Raw genomic sequence first — 27,833 nt, 5'->3', positions numbered from 1 at the left:
GAAGAGAAGAGAAGAGAAGAGAAGAGAAGAGAAGAGAAGAGAAGAGAAGAGAAGAGAAGAGAAGAGAAGAGAAGAGAAGAGAAGAGAACAAAGAAAGAAAAAGAAAAAAAAAGAAAAAAGGAAAAAGGGAAAAAAAGAAAAAAGAAAAAAGAAAAAGAAGAAAGAAAAAAAAAGAAAAAAGAAAAAAGAAAAAAAAAACAGAAAAAAAAGAATATTTGTACTTGTTTAGATTTTGGTGTTTCATTTATTTTTAAATGCTACTGGGAAACTGCAAGTATGAAAATATTTGGATTTTCTCTCTCTAATTTTCATCAGTATTAATAACTACATCTGAATAATGAGAACCACACATGCAAGCAAGAACATTAAATGATTGTTGCTGACAAGTGGTTTGAAAAAAAAAATACTTTCATTAACTCTGTCATGAGTGTATTTTTAGCAGCATGAGCTAAGTAATTGTAGAAGCAGAAGTATTTACAGCATCCAGACCAACATGGAGTCCTGCCAAAGGGAACTGAATTCCCCTTGTGTCATCAGCTAAAGTTCTTTGGAAGAAAGAGAGACTGAATCTTTCACAAAACCCCATATACTGTAGATTCGCGCATGTCACTTCGTCTTGCAGCTGACCTAGTGACAGAGCGCCTACTGTTTTCTGCATCACTTTGGATCACACCACTATGCTTTGCAGCAGCGATGAGTTTTCCAACAGCATCTCACATATCAGCATCAGTAGCACAGGCAGTACTCAATTACTGGAAGGCCCAATATAAGATTTAATGTTATATAATAATCGTTTACACGAGTGACTGGTCTCCTAGATATTTATTTTTCCTTGACACTCTCCTTTTTGTCCTTTCTGATTTATTTTTGCTTGGCTGTTTCTGTTTGTTCGTTCGCTTTTTGTAAACACATGGTAATTAGAAATATTTGCTATTCTTTGTATCTTTGGAATACTGGACCTTGAGAAAGACATGAAGTTACATCTGAAACATAACAGTCAAAGCTGGTCACAACAGCAAATAAGTAGCCACATGCCACTCTCAAAACATTTGTGAAATATATATGCTCATGGATATCTTGTGTGATTTAAGGAAAACACAAAAGATAAATTGTCTTCTGTTCAGGAATTTATGAGGTATATTTACACACACATTCTTCTTACTGGTAGATAATTCTTTTGGTTTTTTAAAAATAGGATAATTTAAAAAAATTGTTCACATTTTGAAGTATTTTTTAATTTAAGTTGCAGAGTATGTTGCATGTGACTTTTTTATTGTACCAAAATTACACACTATTTGAAAATCTGATGTACGAGAAGATAGTTGTTCTTCAGAAGCATTAAAAGGTGAGCTTATAAAAGTTCTTAAATACTGTCCAAGCAGAGTAAGCAATACAAAAGGAGAATTCTGAAGATTTGGCATACAAAATCCAGTGTGGTGCCACTGCTTTTCCATGTCACCTTTTCAGAAGTACTCACATTTTCAGCTACAGATAGTCATACTTTTACAAATCTAATTACCTCATTTAGGGGTCTTTATACTGAGAAACAGAGAAGATTCTGTTTTTAACCAATGTCATTAGATTATAAATTTGCTGTAACTGTTAGCATGCTTAAAGTTATAAACAGAAATATTGAAAGAAAAAAAAATAAAAGGAAGAACTGGAGGCATAAAATTCTTATATTTAATCTATTAAATGTAACACATATTTCAGAAGCAGCCTTAATTCTGCATTTTATTCCTTTCTTGTATTCACTTGTAAGCCAGCATCTCTAGTGAGCAGCAAATCCACATCATATATATAATCATTACAACATATACAGTATGATACTTCTCAACCCAAATAAATCTATATAACTGCCGAACTCATATCTGTTTTCTAAGTCAAATATCTCAGTTATAGATGCCCAGGAAAACTAACCTTGTGATTTTTTTTTTTCATGCAAGAAATGTGCCTCCACACATAGCAGCTACTAGAATCAACACTTCCATTTTTTATGATGTTGTCAGACAAGACGTCTGTTACAAAATGCATTTTCATCAATTCTCTGCTGTCTGATTAAGAAACATAAATCAGACTCTTGCCCTGGAATTAATTATAGCAGCTTCTTAAATGTGCTAAGGACTTCTCTGTAATCTGAATCATGGTCAGAACCAGTCAAACATTTTGCTTCTGCACTGACAGCAATAAAAGCATGTAATATACCATTCAAAATATAAATTTTAAAATAGAAGTTATGACAAAATCTTGGCTCCAGTCTTAATAATGGGAGTTGCTTCTGAGAAATTCTGTATTTATGGTAATAAATGGCCTTTAAATCAATCAAAATTTGAGCAATTTCCTTATATTGTATTTTGCATCTAAACAAACAATTGTCTTTTTACAGTGAGTTCAGAGCTGCAAAAGGACAACTGTAAATACTTGATAACCACAGACATCTGCACAACTCTAAGTTGAATCTTTTCCTTCTGTTCTAAAACCATTAAGCTTTATCCTGTTATAAACTAGGAAAATATCATGCTTATGATGATCTGTAACAGGGCACTCTGAGATCTAGGCAATAATTGTTTTCCTATATTATATGTAAAAATAAACATTTAATTTTAAGGCTACACAATTTAGAGTAATCTGTTATACATAATCTGTATACAACAGATTACAGAGAGATATGAATATCTATTTATTTATTCTTTAATTCCAGTTGAAGTGAGAGATCATATACTTAAAATTTTTACACTTTCTATAGAAGTGATATTACACATTTCAGCTCATGCATTAATCATACCTCTTAACACCACATAGCTGTGATGTTAAAAAATAAGTGCTACTTTAAAAATGTATCAACAGCAAATAAGTCCTTCATTCTTTGAGTACACAGCCCTTTTCCAGAAATTAGAATTGGGTCTCTCTGTTTGCCCCCCCCCAGGTTTGTTTCAGTGCGCCTACAGATAAACATCAACAAGCTGGCCTAATCAACTAAGATCTCTTTACTAATATTACAGATACAGGTACCTACACAAGATTCGCTCCATTTCGACCATCTAGCTTTAGGTTTGTTCTGCTGCTAGAGCTGACTTCCTTCAATAATTATGGGGATAATATAGATGACCAGCAAGATATTCAGTTTAATAGCTAACACTAAGCAAGTTGCATCATACCAGGACTGAATTACATATAAGTACCTGATTAAAAAAACACCACAAAATATGTTACTCAAATTGAAGACTTAGAACTAGAGTATCAATTAGGTCACTAAGTCATGAGTTTTTAGTAGGAAAAAACAAACAAACAAACAACAGACATTGACAGAATGTCTCCAAGGAAAACTGAAGGAAAACTGAAGTGAGAACTGTCCATCATTCTGGATGAATACTGGTGAATTAAAAGTCTGTGATATCACTCTAACCTATCGCACCTCTCCTAAAGAAGAAGTTTATTTTCACAGACTAAAACTAATTTATTTCCAGTGAGAAGAGATATATTATTTCCAGAGTTCTTACAATGGCCCCCTAAAAATGCATTCTTCTATCCATCTGTCCTAATATGTGACTGTACAGTAAATTTGAAGTCTTAAGAACACCGTCATTACTGTGATGTTACATAAAAGTTCTTGAGGATTTGAGTACATACTTGTCAGCTTTGCCAGAAGAATGGAGCTCATAAAAATGACATTTTGAAAGAGACCAGAACTCACACAAATCTTCCAGAAACCACTAAAAGCAATTTAAAAAGAAAAAAAAAAAAAAAAAGAAAAAGCTATAGCCACTGCCTTTCAACAAGTATCTTAAGACTTGATTACATTACTTTTGAAGAAGAACACAGAAGAGCAGGCAAATTAAACCTGTACAAAACACACTTCTGGTATGTGGTCTTCAGCTGCGGCAATGTAATTGCCACAGTCTAACTGTCTACCTTGAATAATCACTTGCTGATCAGTCTTCAAGTGCTGTTATCAACTGTCTGTAAAGCCATTCATTCTATTACAATTGTTAGTGCTTCCATATTAAGATGAAACAGTGTCTTTGTAAACTACAATTATTGGTATGTATTGTTCATATATGGTGAATTTGGAATACTAAATTTTATAAATTTAAACTGCTACTCTAACAATTCTAATGATTAATTGGCTATAACTTCTAAAATTTTAATTTAGGGAAAACAAAATGAAAAATTATGGCCAAGAAAGAAATATCAAATTCTTTCATAAAATCATGTTCACAACATTCTATTGAAATGTTTTTAATATTTTACAGAGAAAAAAATATTTAATAGTGATTCTGCAAATGTGTGTATAAATAACAATATATATATGTGATGATATATATATTTTTTCAAATAAAAATATCAGGATTAAAATTGCAGCCCCATAACAATCAATCAAATTTCAGGAAATTGACTACTGCTTGGTGAAAGAATGGGCTTCTGCTTTCAAGAATTCCTATTTAAAAACAAAATAAAACAAACCAAAACAACGACAGTGACAGGAACAAGAACAACAAAAAAATGTCTATTAAAAAATAGCTCCTAGCTCTTTTTTTCCTTTTTTTTTTTTTTTTTTTTTTTGTTTCCATTTTAATAAATCTTTGTTATACCACTATTCTGAAAATTTATAACAAGCTTTGATGTATTTCATATTGTTTGAATAATACTGAACAAAAGAAAAAGTTTTCATTTTAACAGAAAAAAATGGTTCATAAACTCAATATGACTGCAACAAAAAAAATGAGGAAAAGTGAGAGAGAAAGAGGGAGAGAGGGAGAAATGCAATATTTAAGTATTCTTGACAAATTATGTCCAGAAATAATAGTCATATTAGGGAAAGATGTATTTAAAAAATGTAAAAAAGAACTAAAACATTAATCAGTTTTATGAATATTCGGCTACTAGAATATTCATAATTTTTTTCACAGAATTACAAGAACAAGTGTCACATTTTCAGAAACGATTCAACACAACTCTATTTTACGTAGATGTTCATACCTGAAACTATGATAAAGCAAAACGTCTTTACGGACTCTAAATTCTTTTTAATTAAACATTAACTACAAAATGAAATATCTCTCCTCTTCATCAGATGACTACTTAATATCTACTTCAAGCCCTTTCTGCATCTTTTCTTGAGAAGTACCCACCCTTTCCCCATGAAGCAAGTATCTTACGCAATGACAATCATTTACAAGACAATGTAAATGTAATGCATTCTGCCAAATCAGGTTTTAAAAGAGCAGAAAATTGTCTTGATTTTGTTAGAAACACTTTTGCTCAATGTAATACAATCTTTCACAAAGAACTTCTTAGTCTTCCACATATACCTAGTGAGTGTGTTTGCTTAGCCTGAAGAACAGTTTTTGATTTCACAAGACTTCTTTCAGTACGGAAAGGTATTACCTCAGTATCAAAAATAAAATAAAATGTTAAATAAAGAGAACTGAGCATAAACTTCTAATAAACGATTCTATTTTATCTGAAAGGCAAAATTAAGCAAGCTGTTTTAACAAACCTTATCCTAATATGTGCTCTCCACTTTGTCTTTGAAAATATTTTTGAGACATAATTTATATGAATGTACATATTTGAGATGTTTCACATGTTGCAAAATGAGTATTTTAGAGTTATAAGAACAGTTTATTTACGTGAATTTCTGACATGTGTGACATTGTTGAAAAACACATGGCAAGAAAACCAGAGAGATGCACAAGGCCACAGCATTCACCAGTCTCCTGTATGTTTTACTGAAGGATGTTGGTGTTTTCTCTTTCCCTTGAATGAGAAAAGCAAAATGATGAGAGTTCGTTCCTGGGTTACTCAGTCAAATAGTTAGAGGGGCTTCAAAAAAAGTAAAAGTAGGACTCAGGAGACAGAAACTTTCATTTTTTTCCTGTGAGTGGAGGAATATAGATTTTCCCCAGATATATAGACTGATCCATGTACTAATTTTCTTAGCACATACTACAGTTGTTACACATGTTACAGATCTTTTTTGTTAGAGAATTTCTTTCAAAGTATCACAGACAGTGTAGTACTGTCTCACTGAAAACAATTATTTTTCAAGTTTTTACTAGAATTTACTCCGCAATGCACAAGGCACAAGAGAAGACAGAGCCCAGATGATAGTGATTTAATGTAGTGTGAGGATTAGAAAACACAGGGCCAAGTGAAGATTTCTCTCACTTCATTGATGCACCAAGCCTGAATTCTGAAGAAGTTAAAAAGGTCACTGTAAGAGAGACAGTTTTTGTGTGGCCCTGGTAGATAAAGAGACCTGTAAGACAAGAGAAAGGGTGAGTTCAGACTGATCAGTTTTTCACATATAAAATAAAGATAACTCCTTAACTCCTCAGCCAGAGATACAGGATACACATTTATGGACAGACTTAAAAACTAGGAAAAATTGTGGAAACTGAACCCAAAGCTTCCTCCTATTAAAAAGGGAATTAAGTAGATTTTCCAGACTGAACTCCAATTGTTGTTGATCTTATGGTGGTTTTTAGGCTTCTGAGCCTCATTTTACTTTGCAGTGCAGAACCAAGAAATATAACCATTTAATGAAATTTCCACAGTCTGGAAAGAGAACGTGCAGATTTGTCAAATGGGACTAGAAAAATCTAATTGCTATATGAACTATTTTTTTGGAGAGTGTGTAAGACCAGAAGAGGTGGAAGAAGTGCTAAATATCACACCACATAAAGAGCTCTATCTGAAAGTACAATAGCTCTCCTTCTGCTATCACAGCATCAATAAATAAACATAATGAAATTCATGACACATTATTGCATTGTTCTGTATTGCCTCTATTCATTTAAAAATGATGAACACATTTAAAATAATTCACAACCTGTCAAACACCTGTGAGCAATGCAGTTAGACTGGTGCTTTAAGAAGTCTTTGTGAAGATCTTACGAGAGAGCTTGATACAAGCTAAATCAAAGTGAAGATAGAAGTATAGGAAAACAGAATAATGACTACTTCACCTGAATCTACTGGTACAGTTGCATCCAATATATTTACACTGTTCACCAATGATATGTACTTACTGAAGCTGCACTGTCAATAAAAAACACATTAAGAACCTTCTGAAAGAGCTTCCCTGTCAATTAGATTGAAGATACATTCTATCGCTCCAGTTTTCCTGTCAATTTAATATACTGGATCATATTAGCAGTACTGGCTTGTCAATAAGGCAAATCCGAATCCTATTAATGGAGTTACACTGCCAATATAATCGGCTTCCTGTTTATCGAGCTCCCCAGTATTTGGGAAAGCTGCAAAATGGGATTATAAGGTTAGGTTGCATGCATCTGTCTGTATAATATATAGATATTTGAGGAGTTGTATCCTACTGTGAAGAAACACGTGTAGTCACTTTTTTTCCTTTTATATAAACTTCAGAAGACAGAATAGTGCTGTAATTTACTATCACTGAGAAAATACTAAATAATCCTCATTTACCACATTGTTCCCTGCTTGCTCTTATTAACACTGTTACAGAACAGTCTACTTGTGTGCCAGAAACACAGAAGTGCCAAAAGTTGTATGCAATCCATCCCACTTGCATGAGAGTATCTGTGCAAGAAAATAAAAAAGATTAAATATGTTTTAGCAATAAAATCTGAAATACTCAAAAATTTCAATGCTTATTTAGTCCTTGAGTTGTGCTATATAATCTCGATAGAATTGATGCTTGTAACTATAATTTTAGTGCAACAGAGACCCCTGGAAATAAATAAAATGAGGTACTGCTTCAAGTATTAAAAAACAAACAAACAAACAAACAAAAAAACAGTAGTTCAGCAAGCCTTCTATTTAATAGAAGCCTTAATGAAGTTGAACATTAGTTGCTTTTAATCACATTCAATATTAAATAACTACTTTGACTGGATTAGCAGAATATACAACAGACATTAAACCTGATTATATTAAAAAAAAAAAAAAAAACCCACAAATTTTACTTAAAAAAAAGGAATAAAGAAAAGAAGAAAAAAGTAATTGCATTAAAATGTACTGGGCATTCTCTTATTTAATTAACTCTTTATATCTAACTTGAAAATATGGATTTAAAAAAAACATGGTCCAAAATGACAGTTAAAGGTCAATGAATCAAGTTGCCAATTATATTTTCTGGTAGCAGATGGGTGCAATGAAACCTAATGATTGAATTTGAAACGCTTTAATGCACCTTTTATCCATGGCTCCCACCATACTGAGTCTACCTCGGTATTCCTAACAGATATTATGTTTACTGCATAGCAAACACAACCACGGTTAGCTAATCAGAATGAAATCTGCACTCTTAAGAACATCCAGTTTATTGAAGAAATATCATACCACAGAAGCAGAATAACACTTGGGAGTTTATCTTTGATATCATTAGCCTTTTTTTTTTTTTTTTTTACTTTTCACTCCAAAATACATGTTACATATTAAGTCTCTAAGTTAACACATTAAAATTAGATGGAGATTTAAAAAAAAAACCTACTGCCTTGAAATTTAAAGAGATCAAAGTATTTATCATTTCAAAAACATTTTTATTTCCTTGTGTTTTCAACCCTTTTTTTCTGTGTGAAAGCAACTTTTTTTTTTTTTTTTTTCTTCACATACAGATATTCTAAAATACAATCGTAAATTGCTGGCATTTTTATTTTTAATGTTAACACATATCTGAAAGAACTAAGCGGGATCACCCAATGAAGCCAAAAAGAGTTGTGGAATATGTCTTATTCTTACCACTGCTGTTTTCTTGTTTTTAAGAGCAGCATATCACAAATGCTTGCTGAACAGACAAAAGTTTTATTAAAACTAGAATACTATCTGGTGGAGAAGGAGATCAAATTATGGCTTTTTAACACTGACAAACTGCTTTGTACTCATAAGGTTCAGTAAAGAGAAGCAGAGAAAATATTTTAAATCTTTTAAGTTCATGTTAACACCTATCCACTACATTTACCTTCTGTCCAACCCATACTCTCACTAAAAGCAACAATAAAACTCCTAGAAGCCATGACCTGAGGTCTACTGAAATCAATGGATGTTCTCAATTTGGTTTCAGTAGTTCTTGGATCATTCTTCATAGTTCAATTACAAGATAAGTGAGTCTTTACATAGCGTGCTACATTCCCACAGTACGTATGTTGTACGCTGTAGAAAGCTACAAAGAAGCAGGAATATTACTATAATGATAGAAAGTGAAAAAAGTCTTATATATAATATTCTTTTATGCCAGCATATAGTCCTCTCAATGGATGACATTTAAACCAACTTGTAACAGCAGCAACAAGGAAAGGTGATTAGCTAGGCAGAAAACACTATATGTGGCATAAGAGTCCAGTTCTGTATTTCTTCACTTCAGAGTGAAAAATGTCAGCAATAAAGGTAACATAGGACCTTGTTCTGAAGTCACACTGCCTGCACAGAAAATGTACATAAAGAAGACCACTGAAGCTTTCTTTCAAGATGATGGACAGAAGAACAGAGATAAATCTAGATCACTTATTTTCCTCTCAAGCTGAAACTTTATCCTCCTCCTTTTCCTAAAATCCAGAAAAGCAATGATTCCTCCCTTAAATTCCTCAGGAATTAAGAAGCAAATTGCAGATGCTAAAACTTACAATACTTTCTTCTGTCTAGTTTCTTATTTAGGTCATAAGGCTATTTCAATATTTCATTAAAAAACATCAACAAGTTATTCTATAAGTGATTTTGGGACATTATAAAAAGCCTAACTTTCTCACAAATATCTTGGCATAATTATTTCTTCATAATGTTAGAAAAAGATCTACCACTAAATATGCTGCCAAAATTATGGCTGACTTTATGACAGAACAGTAGATCATAAACTTTACAGCTTCACATGCCTGCGTAAGGAGATTTTCATCTATAAAATGGTGATGAGTTGATTTATTATTTGTGACATAAGATAAATAATTTAGGCTTGCACAAATTTAGCAAGAGGTTCTGTCCCTAAATATGCTTTAAAGCCATAACATTCAGGTGCCTATGATGAGGTACCTCATAAAATGTAGAGTTTGATTGAATACATCTTGAATACAGTAGCAATGGCCAAGTAGCTGTAGACAGAAAAAATAAGGCCTTTTGATTACAGCACTCTGTATAACCATCCACATCTCTGTCACTTCAGTGTCAGCATACTGCAATGACTTCATAGTCTGTATATCAGTTCAGGAGATAGAGCAAGCAAAGAAGATTGTTATTTTCTCAATAGGAAAACATTTTACCTATAACACAACACCCACTTAACCTAGGGTTCTCTACAGGTAACTTCTAGACTCACAAGTATTTTAGGGTGAGACCTTGACATGTAAATTCTTAATAACATGGGAGAAAATGTTCTGGATTACTCCTCTCATTAAAGCTTGTCATACTGAGACTATGAAAGTAGATTTTGTTCTTAAAATAAAGCACATGACAAAGGGTTCTCTGCAAAGACCACAGAAAAATTTCTCTTTGTTTTAAACTTATTTTGGTTTGTAAACTTCTAGGACATTTCTACAAGATTCACCACAGAGACTCAACATCAATGCTAATATTTGACTGAGGGTGTTGCTGGAATACAGAATTCAAATTATAGATTTGTCTCGATATTTAATTAGCTCAGCCAGCGTTTGAGCACATTCTTTCAAAAGCAAATGAATATAACTGTATGTTGCATATCATTTTTTTATTCTCTTAAATACGAACTTTCAAAGAAAAGAATTAATGTAACCTTGTGTAAACAATGCATATGTCACAAAAGTCCCAAGTTATTATTCAGAAGTTTGTGTATGGAGGAATTCTCTTTCCAAATGGGAAAATAATTGAAATATGACAACTACTGTGCAAGAAATTCTAGAGAAAATATCATGTGTTGGGCAAAAAAATAATTTGTTAAGGCAATTATGCATTTGGATGTGCTGCTCCCTGCAGGTGGATCAAGAGCCCACATGAAGTCACACCAATAGACTTCTTCATTGGAACTCAATGAGAGTTAAGTGCATCATCTTCCATAAAAATAGAATTAGGATATAATTTCTAGAATGCCACGTACCAAACTTCAGCAGAGTTTCTAAAGCCTATGGTATGAAGCCCTATGTCTAAAGACTTGTAATAGGATTACTGCTATAACTTTAACCATTACAAAACAAACATCACCAACATAATGATACCAACAACTTTAATAGTGTATAAGGAATAGACAGTTACTTGCAAGAATTAATCTGCCATTTCACACATCTGCCCAAGGGAGGTATCATAATTGCAAAAAATTTACTCTTAGACTGCTGAGACTCTTAGTAATTATGTTTCTTTTTTTAATAGAAATAGCCACAGGTAGTAACAAATTGGGTTTTGAGATGGGGAAGTGGGCATGCATTCTAACCTAAATTACTATGTAATTGTCTTTATTATAAAATACTATAGAAAATATATAGCTCAAAATTTAAATTAGGAAAAAATCTTTTATTTAAGTAATCTCCTCTGCTGGCACTTTAACATGACTGCAAGCAATTTATCTCTATCTAAATATCTTTGCCAATACTAGCCAAAATTCCTGAGGATTATATTTGTTTAATAAAAGCAGTTTTCTTTTGCTTTACTTTATCCAAAGAAGATAAGCTAACATGCAGGTCAGAATCTGGAAATCTATCTACTCACTCATGCCCAAGGTTATTTTGCCAGTATCAATGTAGAAGGGGATGAAGAAAAGAGGCTCCTTGTGTTTCTGCCCTTATATTGTGAATGAACTGACATTGAAGTTTTCTTCAGAATTCTGGAATTCAGTTTGAAACATGGAATTACTTAACATGAGCTACTTCACAATTGAAGGTATTACTGTTTCTTTTACAATCACATTACTGTGATGATGGAATGTGTATTGTTGAGGAAGATGGTGGCCAATTGATAAATAATAAATTCATCTAGCTGTTCTACCCCTTGCAATAATGTATTTTTTTACACCTGAAAAGAAGCTACAGGTAGTTTAAATAGACAGAACACATTCACAGATGGGCAAAATGAAGACTGTGCACTCAAAGAAAAAGCATTTTTCACCCCATAGATACTTTCTCTGTTGTAGAAAAAGGTGTAGATTGACACCATCTTCTAAAAAACTGATAATGCATAGTGTTAAACAAATGAATAAATAGATGTGCATTGCTTGTTAATAACTTTTTTTTTTTTTTTAGTCCAGCTAACTAGTTGCTTTGAATCTGTGCTGCTGTCACATCTATGTATCTACACATGAACAGTTTTATTATCTGACATAAACTCTAGACATTCAAATAGCTTTCAAGGCTTCATGTCTTCCATTTTTTAAAAGGCTTTTAAATTTGGTATTTCCCAAGCACTCTAAATTCCACTATATTCTTATTGTCATTTGATCCAGTGAAATGATGAAGAGATCAGAAAAGAACACACTGGGTACTTTACAGCTGTGGCTGGATAATCTTGCTCATGATCATCAAAGCAGGATTGTTTTTATGATCTTCAAATCTGCATATCAAATTACACAAGTCTATGCAAAAGAGCAAAAATATCAAATATTCAAACATCAGGACTATCTCAATAGAGTACTAGAGAATGCAGTTTGAGGCTAAGTGATACAAACAGCTTTTGCAGCTTTGCAATGTTTTTAAAGTAAGGGAGAAAAGCAACAGGGAGCAGTTAAGCTAATACAGACTAAGAGATTCTGAGCTTAATTCTGCATGTGCTTACGCATATCAGTAGCTCCATTTCTGTAAGCAATCCATTTAACTCAGTGGTTCTATTGACCTAAATTAAAATATTCACTGAATAAGTGTTCTAAAGATCGTTCCTTGAAAGACATAGTACAAATGCAATTTAAAAGAAGGTTAGCATCTGTAAGCCTCAAAGTTGCCTATGTGCTGATTAAAGACGTCATCTTGTTTTTTCGGCTTTCGTTGACAGTCTGTTCCTCAGTATCAGAGCAAAGCCCAAGTTCTGAATCTGAGGGACATTGTTAAAACAACATTTTTAGTGTTTTTTGTTGTTGCTTTGTTTTTGTTTTTAACCTTTAAAATGTTCTACAATTTAAATATTTTTATTGAGTATCTTTAGATCACATGGGTTTACCTTTAAAAAAAAAGAAAAAAAAAAACAAAAAACTGAATTGTAGCGAAACAAGCTTAACTGTAAGTGGTTGCTTAGCAATCAGCAATGAACAAGACAGAAATATAGTAAGTAAAGATAGTGACTGACATGTTCTGTGTTTGAATCACGGTATTCATTAAAATGAACAGTGTAACACCAACAGAGGTTTAAAACAAAACTCTATTAATAAAATAATGCATACAACTGTCTTCAGGAACAAATTATGCTTTCAAAAGCTACAAATTGTGATTCACATGTCTGTTCTCAATAAGAAAGTTCTTTAGCTATTATTAAAAATACATTAAAATCCTTCAAAATTTGGATGAAGCCATTATTTACCTTTTGTTTTTAATTCAATTGTCAAGTGTGCTTCCAATGATTTTAAACATAGTATATATCTACAAAGCAAGCAAGAGTTTATAGCTTTGAAGACTTGAAATTGATTTTTAATGCACCAGCTTTCAAACACTACAAAGGCTGCTCTCTGCTGATAAAGACAGTAAACAAGAAATTGTCCTTTAAATGTTCCCTTTAATGTTTTTCTTTAATTAAAAATCAATCAAAAAAAAAAAAAAAAAAAAACCCTCCAACATTGTGACATTAAAAAATTAAAATTAAGACATTAAAAAGTGTTTAAGGCTTTCTGACACACGAGACATTCAAACTAGAATGAAAACTTGCTACTTTTGTTTACTTCTGTCAGTTTAGAATTTATTTCTTCGCTCTCTGAACACTATTAATCAAGAAATAAACACAAGTTGAGATAGTTTAGCATTGAACACAGCTATTTTTATTGTATAGAAATGTTAAAATTGAGATAAAATAAAAGTAGATTTTCAAAAGTACTGAAGTAAAATGATTTTAATAGCTTTGGATTATTTTAATATATTCCTTTCCTCTAATCAAACCAAAGCCTATTTATGTAGATTAGTTACATCTAGAGTCTCATTTATCCAACCTGTATTTATCCTTTGATCACAAAGCTTGTTAACTTAAATGGTCTTTTATTGTTATGATTCGTTTTCCCATAATTATGCAGTTTAACTGCCTGATTTTTTTTTGAATAAATATATGCAAACGTGCCAATCATAAACAACAGTGCTATGCTAGATGCTCAATGAACTACAAGAGCCATTTCAATACAATAAAACTGCCTGGAAGTGTTCCAGGGCAAGGACTGCAAATACCAGTAATCATAGTGTCACTAGAACTAGTACAGGCAAATACAAGTGTGTCACATGTACCAATAGATGGTCTGAAACACTGCCTGAAACTCATTTCACACGTCTATCACTGAAAGAACTTACAATGCATCGATCAGAGGTCCCACCCACACTACTTGTAATGAGAGTTCTGCTTTTCCCTTTTAGAGTTCTCCTTTGGCATGCAGTGGAGACTGCAGCACGCAGCCACACAGCATGGAACAGGATGTAATTAGAAACTCTTCTGTTACGGGGAAAAGTATTTTATGAACCAGAGGAACTCTGGTCTGATGCATAAATGACAAAGGCAGTAGAAACTTCCACAGATAATATAAAATACTGTTCTCTTGAAGCATTTACTTTCCTAGATTGCCTATAGGGCACAAAATTGAGAATAGATCAGCTTGGGGGTTCAAACGGGTGCCATTTCCTCACTGCACCAAAAGATGCAAACTGATCTTCATGCTGTCTTTCTGCACAAGCAAGGTTAATAATTGGCTGAAACATTTCAGCATCATCTGTACACGTAGAGGGACTTCTCAATTTTTAGGATGAAGTATAGGGAAGTATTTTCTTATTTCAAGCAACTGCTATCCTTTCTATACAGTTAGCTCTGTACTTCATGCAATTCAGTAAAGATATGCTTCTCTTGTGATCTGAATAAGCAGGAATGATATCAGAAGCCTTTGGGAATAAGAAGGAGGTTATTTGAAGCATTACCTAATATCCTAATTAACAGAGACATTCACATGAATTTGCTTGTTCTTGAATGTAGTAGTTAATACTGAGCATTTTATCTAAAACGCTTAATAATTTATTTCTCTATTTCTTTCTCACAGGATTTACAGTAATTAATCCAGAATCTTCTTCTGAAAAAGACTGAAGTATAATAATAATAATAATAATAATAATAATAATAAAGTTGTATTTAAAAGACCATGAAAAATACATCACAAGAGTTTAGAATGCACCCTAGCTAAGATTTATTGCAGTCAGCATACTCCGTTACATCCAATCACATCCGGAAAAGCTGCAACAAATAGTTAATCTCCTTGCTGCCCCCTTAGAAAACCTAATAAATGAAACACACTCAAAGAACTTTTTCCAAAATGATATTGACACTCTCTTCCTAGTATCTGTTGTTTTTTATTTATTTATTATTTTCCTATGTAGGTAAGAGATTGCATTCCCCTGAGAGCTTTATTTTTTTCCTATATTCTCAAACCCTTTAGCTTTAATTTCACCATTTCTCTTCAGCTGAAGTGGAGATACAATTGAAAGCATAAAGCTCTCAAACCATCTGCTGTAAAAATTTGTCCCAACTGCTCTACTCTGACCTTTTGACTTTGATACTTTTAAAGATAAAAATGGACCTGCTCCGGTCAACAAATCATTTTTTAAGTTCTTTTCACAAGAAAATTCCTACCTGTTGGAAAACACTAGTAGCAAAATGTAATTCCTTTATATTTACATGCACTCCTCAATCTTGAAGCAACCTCTCAAGACCTCTGCCATGCATGCAATATGTTTTCATCAGAAAGAAAACAGCAGCCTGGATACATACATTTGCAGATAATTTGGCAAAGCATTTTAACTTTTAGAGGAACACTGAGGAAAGAAAGATGAAGCAAGTTCTTTGAAAACATAAATATTTCTCTGTTAAAGCTTCTTGAGGAGGAAGATAATAAAACAAAAACAAAATCCCATTACAGCCATATACACTGACCAGAACATATTCTCTCATTCATATTTTTACCTTCTTAGAGAAGCAAGTTTATACCTATGCCTTTTTATCAGCAAGTGATATTTTCAAATAGGCTAACCTAATTACAATTTTCCATATATCAATATTTAGTGATTGTTACGAATGTCACATTCTGCACATTTTTGTAAAATTAATGAAAACATATGAAACAGGATTTTCAGCAATATGTTCAACAGAGCACTTGATTTCCTCTTGCAGCTGCACACCTGATTGTGTTACAGTTCACATCACAGAGCTGAGATCTTCTAAATTCTAGTCTCATCAATTAATGTCTGTAAAGATGTTGTAAGAAAACATCACAAAAGGATGAAGTCAAAAAATAACAGGCCTGATCATACTATTCTTAGTTGCACTATGTAAGAATCTTAGTCACAATTTACTTCAATCCACTGAAATAATTGATGGACGAAATTATGCTATTGACTGATATCTGAGTAAAACCAGGCTTTCTTTTCAGTGTGGGTAAGAATAACAGAAATCTGGCCAAATCTGCTGTTAAAAGATTATTCATCAATCGATCAGTCATGAAAATTGCACTGGTAATTACAATCATGTGTGAAATTTACCAGTTAAAGTTAGGAAATAAGAGTGAGCACCAAAATAAGGAAAGCTCAGACAACTTTAAGAGCCATTGAGAGGTGAGACTTAGTAGATGCTGCATGACTTGTCTCATCACTTATTTTAACTGTACTTTCTACTACTCTCATAATTTATAAAACAGCAACTTCTAGGGAGACATTATTATTCTTAATTTATTGGTGACCAAGAATTCCTATCGTGGCAGTATCAGTTTCTTTCTTAGATCAGTGTTCTCTTAAGTTGTCTTTCTCCATGTATTTTTATTGCTTCATATTAAAGCATTTCATCTTGGAAAAGTTCTTTAGATTTCACATGGACCTATATATCAGGAATTACCCTTTTGAAATAATGTTGCTATAAACAATATTGTCAAGGAGATCAAGACCAGGGCAGCAATAATGCAAAACAGGGAACAAATTCTGCTTCCTCTGCCTATTTCAGCAACTGAACTGGACACCACACTTTGCTCTAGGTTGCTACACTTGCTCCCAAAATGAATGTACTTTGTCACAGTATTACGTAGTGGAAGAACGGAATTATGCTTCACCCAAACACAGAAAATGTCCTGTCCTGCAATTCTTGTACAGCTAATCACAGTACTGACTTTAATGAATAAGTAAACCTAAAGCTGCAGAACTACAGAATACAAAATCCTACTAATTGCAGACTGTATTTACACAATGCAAGGCATTCACAGGAGTTATTTTGCAAGACATCTGCCCTTGCCAGACTGTAAAAACTACCATAATTCATCTCAGTCAGGCTGTTCTGAAATTTATGACAATTCTTAGATATGGCCCTAGAATACATTCAAACATGTAATGGGTACAAATTTGCCAATCTGTAAATGTGTAGAACTGCCCCTGCATCCTCTTAGTGTAAAATATTAATTTCTACTAGCTGTAGTGAGAGAGAATAACATTTGCAGAGTAGATACAGAAATCAAACTTACTACCTCGGATTTTAGACAGGAATTTTAAAACACTGAGAACGATGCAACTTCTGTAAGGAAAGTTGCATGCTTCTTTTTTGCAATCCTGACATTTCTGAGCTGAAGTTTCTCGAAGTAAAGCATGAAATGATATAATATCTAAAGAGAGAGCAGTACCAATGTAGCTCATGTTTTTATTTCCCCTGAAGATTGCATCTTCTTAGGTACTACTAGGCACCTGGCAATGAAGCTGCACTGGGAGTTAACAGTAATCTGTTGACACATCGTAAACATCGGGTGCCTAAAGTATTAAGAATGATCTGTACTTTATCTTAAAATGCTACAGGACTGCCTGGCATAGCAACTAAAGTGGTTCCCAGCTTGAGAGCTTCTTGCAGAACTGCCATTCTTTTTTCTCTGAGTTGTATATCAAAACCTGTGGACACTACTTCCTTTATTAACTCCTGTCTCATTCCTCACATATATCCAAATCTTTCCAAGTTGCACCACAAGAATAGTAAAAATCTCTAGTCTTTGCAGTAGATAGTTTTCTGCACTACTGTCATGTCACTTTGAGAAATCTTTTTCCAGAACTTATATATTTAAGGAACCTATTTGTTCCCCTGTATCCATTCATTCTTATACGCTGAAATCCTGCAGGAAAAGAGACTGTCACTTGTTCATACAGGGAAAGGCTCCCCCTTAACTAACACAAACTGGTCATCATATAACCTTTTGTTATGAGAGACATGAACATACACGTGTATGTTTATACATTTTTCACACACCTATATATATGTGTGTGCTTTATATATACATATTTAATATATCTTCTTCAAAATAAAGCAAAATACTGTTTCTCTTCGACAGGAGAGTACATGAACTTGATGTACTCACCAAAATGAGATGAAGAGAATTTGCCCAGTAGACTTTAAGATCTCAACTGAATTGATACTGCCTGTCAGCCATTGTAGACACTCAATTTTCTCCAGTCTTCCCCATTTTTCCCCAGTAAAAATGAATAGTTTGGACTCCAAGTGATTGAAAGACTGAGTGGAATATTTAATGTGATAGGGAGAATTGTACAGCTCTTGTCTGCATTTGAATGTTTTTCACTGAGTTACTCTTTGAAAGCAGTGTTTCTAAAATATGTTTAGAATGTGATTGCTGAAGTAAAAAACAACAGAACGTGATAATGTGTAGTTGTTCTAACTGCACGGTGCATTATTAATGCTGTTCTTTATACATATCAACCTCACGTGCATGTCAAATCACAAATGGTCTATTTTCAGAAACCGTAGGCAGTTGCAATTCTCTTATAAGCCAATAAATGCTAGAGGTATTCAGCATCCTTGTCTATTTATCCAAAATTTTACACTTACCTATAAGTGTGCATGTTTAAATTATTTAATTATTATAGTAACAAATGACTTCTCTGACTCACATAAAACCACACACAATCATTACAAGTAGCTAAATGCTACAAAGCAGTGAAAAAAGACACAAGTTGTTAGACCTTGTGACTAGTGAATAACAGGAGTCACTCAAAGAGAGGGAAGATTACACTACTCTGTAATATATATGCAGCAGTATTTTGCTTCTAGTCCTCTGGGGTGAGTCTGAAACCCATAGCCACTAAGGAACAGTTTATCCCACAGGTATACAAAGATACAAATTGTGCTGTTTGTAGCATAATTTCATTAGAAATCACAAAGCCTATTGATGTTAACAGCCCCTACTGAAAAGGAGAAAAAAAAAAAAAGTACTCTTATCGGGAGTGAGAAAACTTGGATCTTTCAGATAAATAAATTACTTGATTTTAAATACTTACAGACTCAATCGGTCTAAGCAATAATGTAACACTTACTATATATATACATATGTATATGCACTGCATATAAGCATATAGATATACATAGATAAACAAAGTTACAGTATCTGATTCCTGTTACAGAACTTTGCTATTCTCACTTCCTGAGAAAATGAGAGTGAAGGAAAGCAGTTGCATTGTATAAATAATATAGTGTGAGATTACCACGATTCGGCAATATACCTGGAAAAACTCAAGTGAATATTCGCTAGGGAACACTTACACAACCATTTGGCTTTCTCTTACTGAAGTAACGAAGAAAACTGCTGTTTTGAATTGACTAATGAAAGCAGATGATAAAGCAGCTGCTTGGATTCTGTATCTTTTTTTATCCACTGGCTATACTTTTGATTCCTAACTGTGCAATTTGCTCTTCTTGTGTTTCCTGTGATACGTTAGATCCACAGAGAGGACTGATCCTTTACAGCTTCTCTGTGAGCTTGCAGTTTGAATTTTATATGATGCAGAAATGGAAGACCAGACAGAAAGTAGTGTATACATACTGAATTCAAATTTTATATAAAATTTACTCTAGAGATGTAGAGATGGAGAATACAAAACGTATTTCAGTAATACAAAATTAGAGTGAAGCAGGATTGGATTTTCCCCTCTGACTACTTTAAGTCTGTGCCCCTCCTGAACTGAAAACAACTGCTCTGTTTCACATGATGGTTTTGTTTGGTTAATACAATTACAAAGTATAACATTAGTAAGTACATTTCAACAGGTGTTCACTGGGGAAAATGAATGTTTCCTAATCTGCTTGCTGGACCATCTAGGTATCCCACGCTGTGTTGGATATTCAGGGAAAGCAAGAGTAAAATATTTGATAAGCCTGTATGTGCTGTGTGGAGTTATGGTAAGCATTTCCCACAGTTGCCATATCGAAAACTCTTACAGAAACCACAACACACCTTTGTAAGGGAGGAAATTCCTCTTTTAGCTTTATATAGACCTTGGGAAGAAAAATAAATAAATAAAAAATCATGACTGATATTATACACTGAACACTTTAAAAAAGGTACCATATTTTCCATAGGGATTTTACACTACAATTGAATTTTTACTACGTCAGTACATGAATTAATTGCTTTATATAGGCATTACATGGTTGTAGAAAAGTAAAATTATTTGGCTCTTAGTAACTATTACACTTGCCAGTAGGTTAAAAAACAAAACAAAACAAAACAAAAAAAAACAAAACAAAAAAAACCTTCTTTTTTTTCTTAGCATTCTGACCACTCCATTTTACAGTAAAAAAAAAAAGTTGACATTACTTAAACACGTGTCATTGAAAGTTATTTGTCTCATAAAGCATGAATTATAAATCAAATTATCTCTGGTTGCGCCCTAAACTAAACTCTTTCCTGAAGTGTCACTTTTTGTTAAAATCAATTCCAGATTTTACGTATTGCTCTGCTCACCTAATTGACAGCAACACAAATTCATGATAGGCATAAAATGAAATTGTTTCTGTGACATAACTCAACTCAATAGAGGGTTGAGGATTAGTTCACAGTGACCTTGTACAAACAGCCTTTACTTTTTTTTTTTTTTTTTTTTTTCTTTTTTCTTTTCCTGTCAAAAATATTCCATTTACAGGCTATCAGTTACTGGAATTTTCGTTACTTAACTGATGGATACTTCTATTTAGTTTAAAATGTTAGATGCAGCTGGCAACTAGAACATCCGGTGATCAGAGACTGCAGGGTAGCATAACTCAAAGGTACTATGAATTTTCTTTTGGTACATCAGATGTCTAAAGCGCAACTTCTTTCCCAGTAGCTGCATATACAAAGTGAGTCTGTGTCACTTCTGATACACTCAGCTCATTCCCCTATGACTCAGAACAACATATTAGGAGACTACAGGACAAAACAAATATGACATTTCAAATATATTTAATAGTCATTATCCAGAGCCTGCTTTCAATCCAAACGTTAAAAATCACTTTGGAACATACCTGAAATATTTGAACATTAAGCTGCATTAATCATAAAGCAATATTTTAAATTAAATCAACTGGAGCCAAATTCTGCCCTCACCTTCTCTCTGTGAGTGCACTGCTCTAGAATATGTCTTCTGAGTTTGCAATACCTGCTAGAAATTAAGTCAATTGATTAGCACCCTATATCCAATGGTCCAAATTCTGCCACTTTTCACATTCACAAAAGTCGGTAGAGGACAGTATGGATATAACTGACAGCAGAATGCAGCCCAGCTGTAATTTCTAAACGTAATTTCTTTGGTAGAAGACACAGCATGTAAGTCTTTCACTATAAAGCAATAATCAATATTGACTCAGGCTACTGGAAATCTGACTAGTTGTTTTGCTGTTTTATGACAGGACGTGAGCTTTGTTGACATTTAGGGGTAGGAGGGAGTCACCACATACATTTTTTTCTACTTGACTAAACAAAAATTTTTGGTTGTTTATGGGGAGAGGAGGAGGCAATGGGGCCCCGATGATACTGTTCTGTGTCAAAAATAAATATTTATGCATATATATTCTAAAGAAGGAAGTTAAAAAAAATAAAAACATGCATCTTGAAAAGAAATCTCGTATTTACATACAGGATTGGAGGGCTATAATACACTGTTGCAATAGATGTCCTCAGTGGCTAGAGTTTCTCTCATGTCCTGTCACTACAGATGATAGGATTGCTCTGGAAACACCCTCCTCCATCTCCACCTCCAAACCAAAGCCAAGTGAAACCCGTAGAAGCATCCACTTCTATCTGATGATCTTCTAGGAAATTTCCCCAAAGTGCCCCAAATGTATTAAATGCCTACCTGCACCCTCACACGCACCTCATTTACACTGCCGTAACTCCATCTGTTTCACTGGGCACTTACTTTTGAGTCACACAAGAAACAATTGTGTGACAGCAGAACCAGACACATCAAATGTGATCTGCTTCCACTTTTATTAAGTCCACCTCTATTTAGTGACTTGGGTTGGTCCCTTCAGTGGTGTCTTACAGCAGATTTCACTGCAGACAAAACGTAAAGTTAAACCAGCATCTAAAGTGAGGTCCAGGGAATTCTAAAAGTCTCCTACCTGAATTATGGACATCCGGCTCGGGGGAGCCTCGCTGGCGTTAGTCCCTTGCCCTGTGAAGCTGGTGTGGCAGCCCACATGTCCCTGGGGTACAGTCAGGTTGTTGGAGGCGGGCTTCAGGTACATCACCTCAGACCTGGGAGAGCTGAGGGGCAGGCGGGTCTGGTAGTCAAAGTACATGGGTGAGGTGGCCAGGGATGGGCTGCTCACCACGTTCATGACATTGAGGGGGCCCCGGCTGTCCTCGCCCTCACTGGGCACCAGCATAATGTCATTCTTGCTGATCTTCTTCTTCTTGCCCTTGCCCCCTCCACTGCCACTGCCTCCTCCTCCCCCGCCACTGCCTCCCCCTCCTCCCAGCTGAGGGTGGCTATACTCGGCAATGCGACAATTATAGGTGCGGATCTCCTTGTTCTCTCGCTTGCACTTCACAGCAATAGTGATCATGGCAGCCAGCAAGATGATGGAGACAGTGCTCAGGGTCACGATCAGGGGCAGCGACAAGTCCCAGTGCGGTCGCCGATGCTGCTCGCCATTCACTTGTGGCTCGCCAGCCTCGGGTAGGGGCCCTGCCAAGGCCCTGACAATGAGCTTAGCCACCGCAGAGAGGCTGGGCTTGCCATGGTCACTGACTTTTACCACTAGTTCAGCCACAGGGCTGAGCTCCTCCCAGTAGGGGTGCAAGGTGCGTATCTCACCGCTAGTGGGGTCCATCTCAAAGAGGTGCTCCTCATTGCCTTCCACAATCTCATAGGTAAGGCGCCCACTCTCCCCAAAGTCACTGTCCAGGGCACGAACGGTGCCCACAGGATAGCCCACCCCAGCGTTGCGTGGCACCTGCAGCTCAGCGGTGTCATTGATGAGGGCAGGTAGGACGATGAGGGGTGCGTTGTCATTGACATCGAGCACAGTGACACGTACTGTGGCGTTGCTCTCACGATGGGGTGAACCCGAGTCCTTGGCCAGCACGCGAAACTCAAAGTGCTTTGTCTGCTCATAGTTAAAGCTCCTCAGGGCATAGATAGCACCATTGGTTGGGTTGACGGAGACATAGGTGTAGATGGATACATCACCCACGTGCCCAGGCAGAATGGAGTAAGAGACTGTCCCATTTTGGCCCAGGTCAGGGTCTTGAGCCAAGACAGAGCCCAAATACTCTCCAGGGATATTGTTCTCGGGCACCTGCAATACATAAAGATTCTTGCTGAAGCGGGGTGGGTTGTCATTCTCATCGAGGATTCGGACAGAGAACGACTTGGTGGAGTTGAGTGGGGGGTTCCCCCCGTCACGTGCCACGATGGTCACATTGTACTCATCCTGTGCCTCACGGTCCAGGGGCCGGTCAGTGACCACAGTGTAGAAGTTGTCATAGTTCTCCTCCAGTGTGAAAGGGACAGCTCCAGGCCCACCACCACCTCCTAGCACCCGGCACTGGAGCTGCCCATTCTTACCCGAGTCACGGTCAGTGACTCGCACAAGGGCAATGACAGTGCCTGGTGGGGCAGCCTCACTCAGTGCTCCCTGGCGAACGGAGACAAAGCCAATGGTGGGAGCATTGTCATTGCGGTCAATGAGGCGGACGGTGACCTTGCAGTGAGCAGGGATGGGGTTGGGCCCCAGGTCTCGAGCCTGGACATCAATCTCTATGAGACCACTCTCCTCATAGTCCAGGTTGCCCTTGACACGGATGAGGCCGCTCTGTGGGTCGATGCTAAAGAGGTCACGGACACGATCAGGTGCATAGCCACTGAAGGAGTAGAGCACTTCACCATTGGTGCCCTCATCAGCATCAGTAGCATTGAGGTCAATAACAGCTGTCCCTAATGGTGCATTCTCTGGCAGTTCAACCACATAGGAGGCTGCCTCAAAGACAGGGCTGTTGTCATTGGAGTCAATGAGGCGTACATTGATCTGCACCGTGCCCGAGCGTGGTGGGTCGCCACCATCCAGTGCTGTCAGCACCAGAGTGTGGTGGCTCTGCTCCTCACGGTCTAATGGCTTCTGGATGACCAGCTCCGGGAACTTCGTGCCATCACCACGGGACTTCACATCAAGAGAGAAGAGGCCGTAGTCATCACGGGTTAGAAGGTAGGTTCGCAGCCCGTTGTCCCCAGAATCTGGGTCGTGAGCACTGGTGAGTGGGAAGCGGGTGCCTGGCGCAGCATTTTCTGAGATGTCCATGTCCACCTGGTCAGAAGGGAATGTTGGTGCATTGTCGTTCAGGTCCTGGATCTCCACCTTGATCATGCAGATCTCCTGATCGTTGGCGAACACCTCAAGGGACAGTTGGCACTTGGTGCTGCGCCGGCACAGTGCCTCACGGTCAATACGTTGCTTGGTGTAGAGCAGCCCACTCTCCCCGTCCACATCTAGGAGGTGAGGGGCCGAGTTCTCCAGCACCCGGAAGGTGGACTTGGATCCGCGTCCAGGGCTACTGCGCTCAGCAGGCAGCAGCCCACCACCTGCTGCCCCCGTTGCCAACCGTGCATCGCGGCCAATGTTCCCGATGACCGTGCCTGCTCCCTGCTCCTCCGGCACTGAGTAATTCAGGTTCTTCAGTGTCAGGGCAGGAGCCCAGCAGAGGAAGAAGCAACAAATGGAAAGGTACATCCCCGAGCAGGGGTGGGGAATGGCAGCAGCTGCAGTGGTGACCAGGGTCGTCCCTGTCTTCTCTGCCTCCTGCACTAGGTTTGCTCTTCCTCCTCCGTCGTCTCTTTCTTTTTTTTTTTTTTTTTTTCCTTCTCTCTCCCCACCCCTATATTTTAAGTTCCTGAACCTGTTGCTCTAAAACATCTGCAGAGACTCAGGATGAGAGGCAGCAAATGGACCATGTAGCTCAGAGGGAGGGAGGGAGCAGACGGAGGGGGGTGGCGGGGGAGGGGGGAGCAGCTCCGGCAGCGTCTCAGGAAGCGCTCGCCGTGATTGCGGTCCCCTCACAGTTACTTCGGCAGTCCAACTTCGGCAGTGGGAAGATTGCAAAAAAATCAGAAAATTTACAAAAGATCTTCTCCTCCGGGCAGACGAAGCGTTCCCGATCCTTGAATGTTCACAGATGTACAAAGGATAATAAAAATAATAATAATAAAAAATCAGCGGCGGTGGTTGTGTTTCTAAAAAATGATCAAAAAAAGATTTCTTTTTTTTTTTTTTTAAATACGTGTATTCATACATACACGGGAAAAGGGGGTGGTGGCCACAGGTCTGTAAGCAGGGGGAGAAAAATCTTATTTGCTACTCATCACTTGCGATGCAATTGATGGAGAGGAGGGATGGGAGAGAGACAGAAGGGAAAAAAAGTCTCAGCTTGTTGGAGGAGCCCTCTTCGTGTGCAGTGAGAGGCAGTGAAATGTCTGATTGCACCGCGGGGCTGTTGGCTTTCAGGGAGTGTTTTGCTGCATTTAGAGATCTAATCTTGCATTGCTTGCGGCGGAGAGCTGCGTCTCGCTGCCATCGGTATTTCCTCCTCTGTTTCCAACACCCTCACTCTTTCTTTCCCGAATCAAAAGGCAAGGGGATGAGAATGGCAGATCAAAGGATAAAACAAATAAATTAAAAAACACACACACACCAAAAAAACAAACAAACAAACAAAAAAAAAAAACAAAAAAAAACCACACACACACACACAAAACCACAAAAAACTAGTGTCCGGATCTACAGTTCCCTTTCTCTCCCTCTACTACCAGCCTCCCACTCGCCTAATAGGCTAGGGAAAAAAAATAGTGAAAATCAAGAAACCCACCAGCTCATCATCACCATTAGCAGCAAACGTATCTTTTAAGAGCAATCGCAGGCTGCGCTAATCAGATGCACGCTCGGGTTTCTTTAAGACAGGCCAACAGCCGCCGCCACCACATCATTTCTCTGTGCGTCTATGCGTGTGTGCGGATGCGTGTCTGAGGAGCTGCACTTTTCTCGCTGCAGTTTAATCCCAGTTTGCTTTTCTCTCCAGTCGAGAGGAAATCAACAGGCAACCCATGGCTGGACGCATAGATTAAACAAGAGCGCGAGAGAAAGGAAAGAAGCGGGGGGGGGGGTGGAGGAGGGAGGACGAAAGAGGAGAGGGAAAAAAAAGAAAAGCGCACACACACACACACACACACACTCTCTCTCTCTCTCTCTCTCTAAAAGGAAAACAGTCGCTGTATTCACAGGGCTGCGCTGTCAAGTGCCTCTCTTTTCTTCCTATACAGCACCTCCTCCCAGTGATACTGCCGCCTAGTCCGCTTCATCCAGGGGAGGAGAGAGAAGAGAAAAGCAATCCCGGTGGTGAATAAAGTGGCAGGTCTTTTAATCGCCTGATTCACCTATATTAAACCTATGCAGCTCCGTGGCGGAGTGTGATGCATTTTTGCAGCCCCGTCAGGCTCTTGTAGTCTCTCTGGGCATCTCAGTAATAGTGCGGAGAGCAGCGGCAATGCCAGATGCGTTCGCTCTGTCTGATTTACCTTTCCCAGTAAATACTGGGGAAAGGCTGCTCAATTTTGTTTCAGGTTCTTCTAGCAATCAGAAATAAATGAATGGCAGACCTCAAATGCAGGTGTTCCAGGCTGCTGGATGAGTCAGATCCAGCGGAACAAATCACATTCACTATCTCCTCATGTTCCTCCCTTCACAGACATTAGTTGCAGCTTCTCCCTAACGCTTCTCTGACTCACTCTATAGACAGAAATAATAATAATAATAATAATAATCAGATGTATGTTTTGGAGGGAAGGGGGGGAAAGAAAAAAAAAAAAAGAATGAGAGAGGGGGTGTCGGATCCAGCTACACTTTTACTATACCTCTTTCTCCGGGAGACTGAGGATCAGGAAAACAAGGCTGTTATCCACGAACTGGCACAGAGGCGCGTCTGTCTCCTGTTTTGCTGAGTGTTTTTAAACCACCTTTCCTCAGTGTTATGTGTGCAATAATCAGAGCTCTTTCAGATTAAAAGAAAAAAGAAAAAAACAGAAGAAAACACCCCAAAACAACATAGGTTCCCAACACACAGCTCTAGTTCCGAGTCTCAGTCCTGCACTGCTTTTTCTCCTTTATTTGAGTCCGGACCCAAAGTACAGAGTTAATGCTGCAACCTGTGGTGGAGAGGCTGGCGAAAGCCAAAGCAAAATCACAGTTTCTTCTCTGCCTCATTGGTGGGTGGCCCCTCGCAAACAGACGGTCGCCAGCCTTAGCCAGACAGCACGCAAAAGGAACGCCGACTCCCGATAAACCAGATCCATGGCACCAGCCGCCAGCAGGGAAGTGGAGATGCAGCGAAAATTCAACAGTTGGAGCCGCTCTCTGCCTCTCACTCCCCCCCTTTTTTTTTTTTTTTTTTTTTT

General features: G+C 37.0%; 1 protein-coding gene across 1 annotated transcript in view; it reads right to left on the bottom strand.

Annotated features, from left to right (window-relative positions):
- The window catches only part of PCDH17 (protocadherin 17), an 81,131-nt gene extending 56,012 nt beyond the window's left edge, over positions 1–25,119 (bottom strand). Inside the window, exon 1 of the mRNA XM_042867913.1 lies at positions 22,510–25,119. Within this exon, the coding sequence (XP_042723847.1) occupies positions 22,510–25,119 (2,610 nt within the window). The remainder of the gene's footprint in view (positions 1–22,509) is intronic.
- Between the last annotated feature and the right edge of the window lie 2,714 nt (positions 25,120–27,833).

Source organism: Lagopus leucura, unplaced genomic scaffold (assembly GCF_019238085.1).
Source record: "Lagopus leucura isolate 7727_CA_CO unplaced genomic scaffold, USGS_WTPT01 Super-Scaffold_100001, whole genome shotgun sequence".
NCBI lineage: Eukaryota > Metazoa > Chordata > Aves > Galliformes > Phasianidae > Lagopus > Lagopus leucura.
This window is presented reverse-complemented; position numbering and strand designations above follow the sequence as displayed.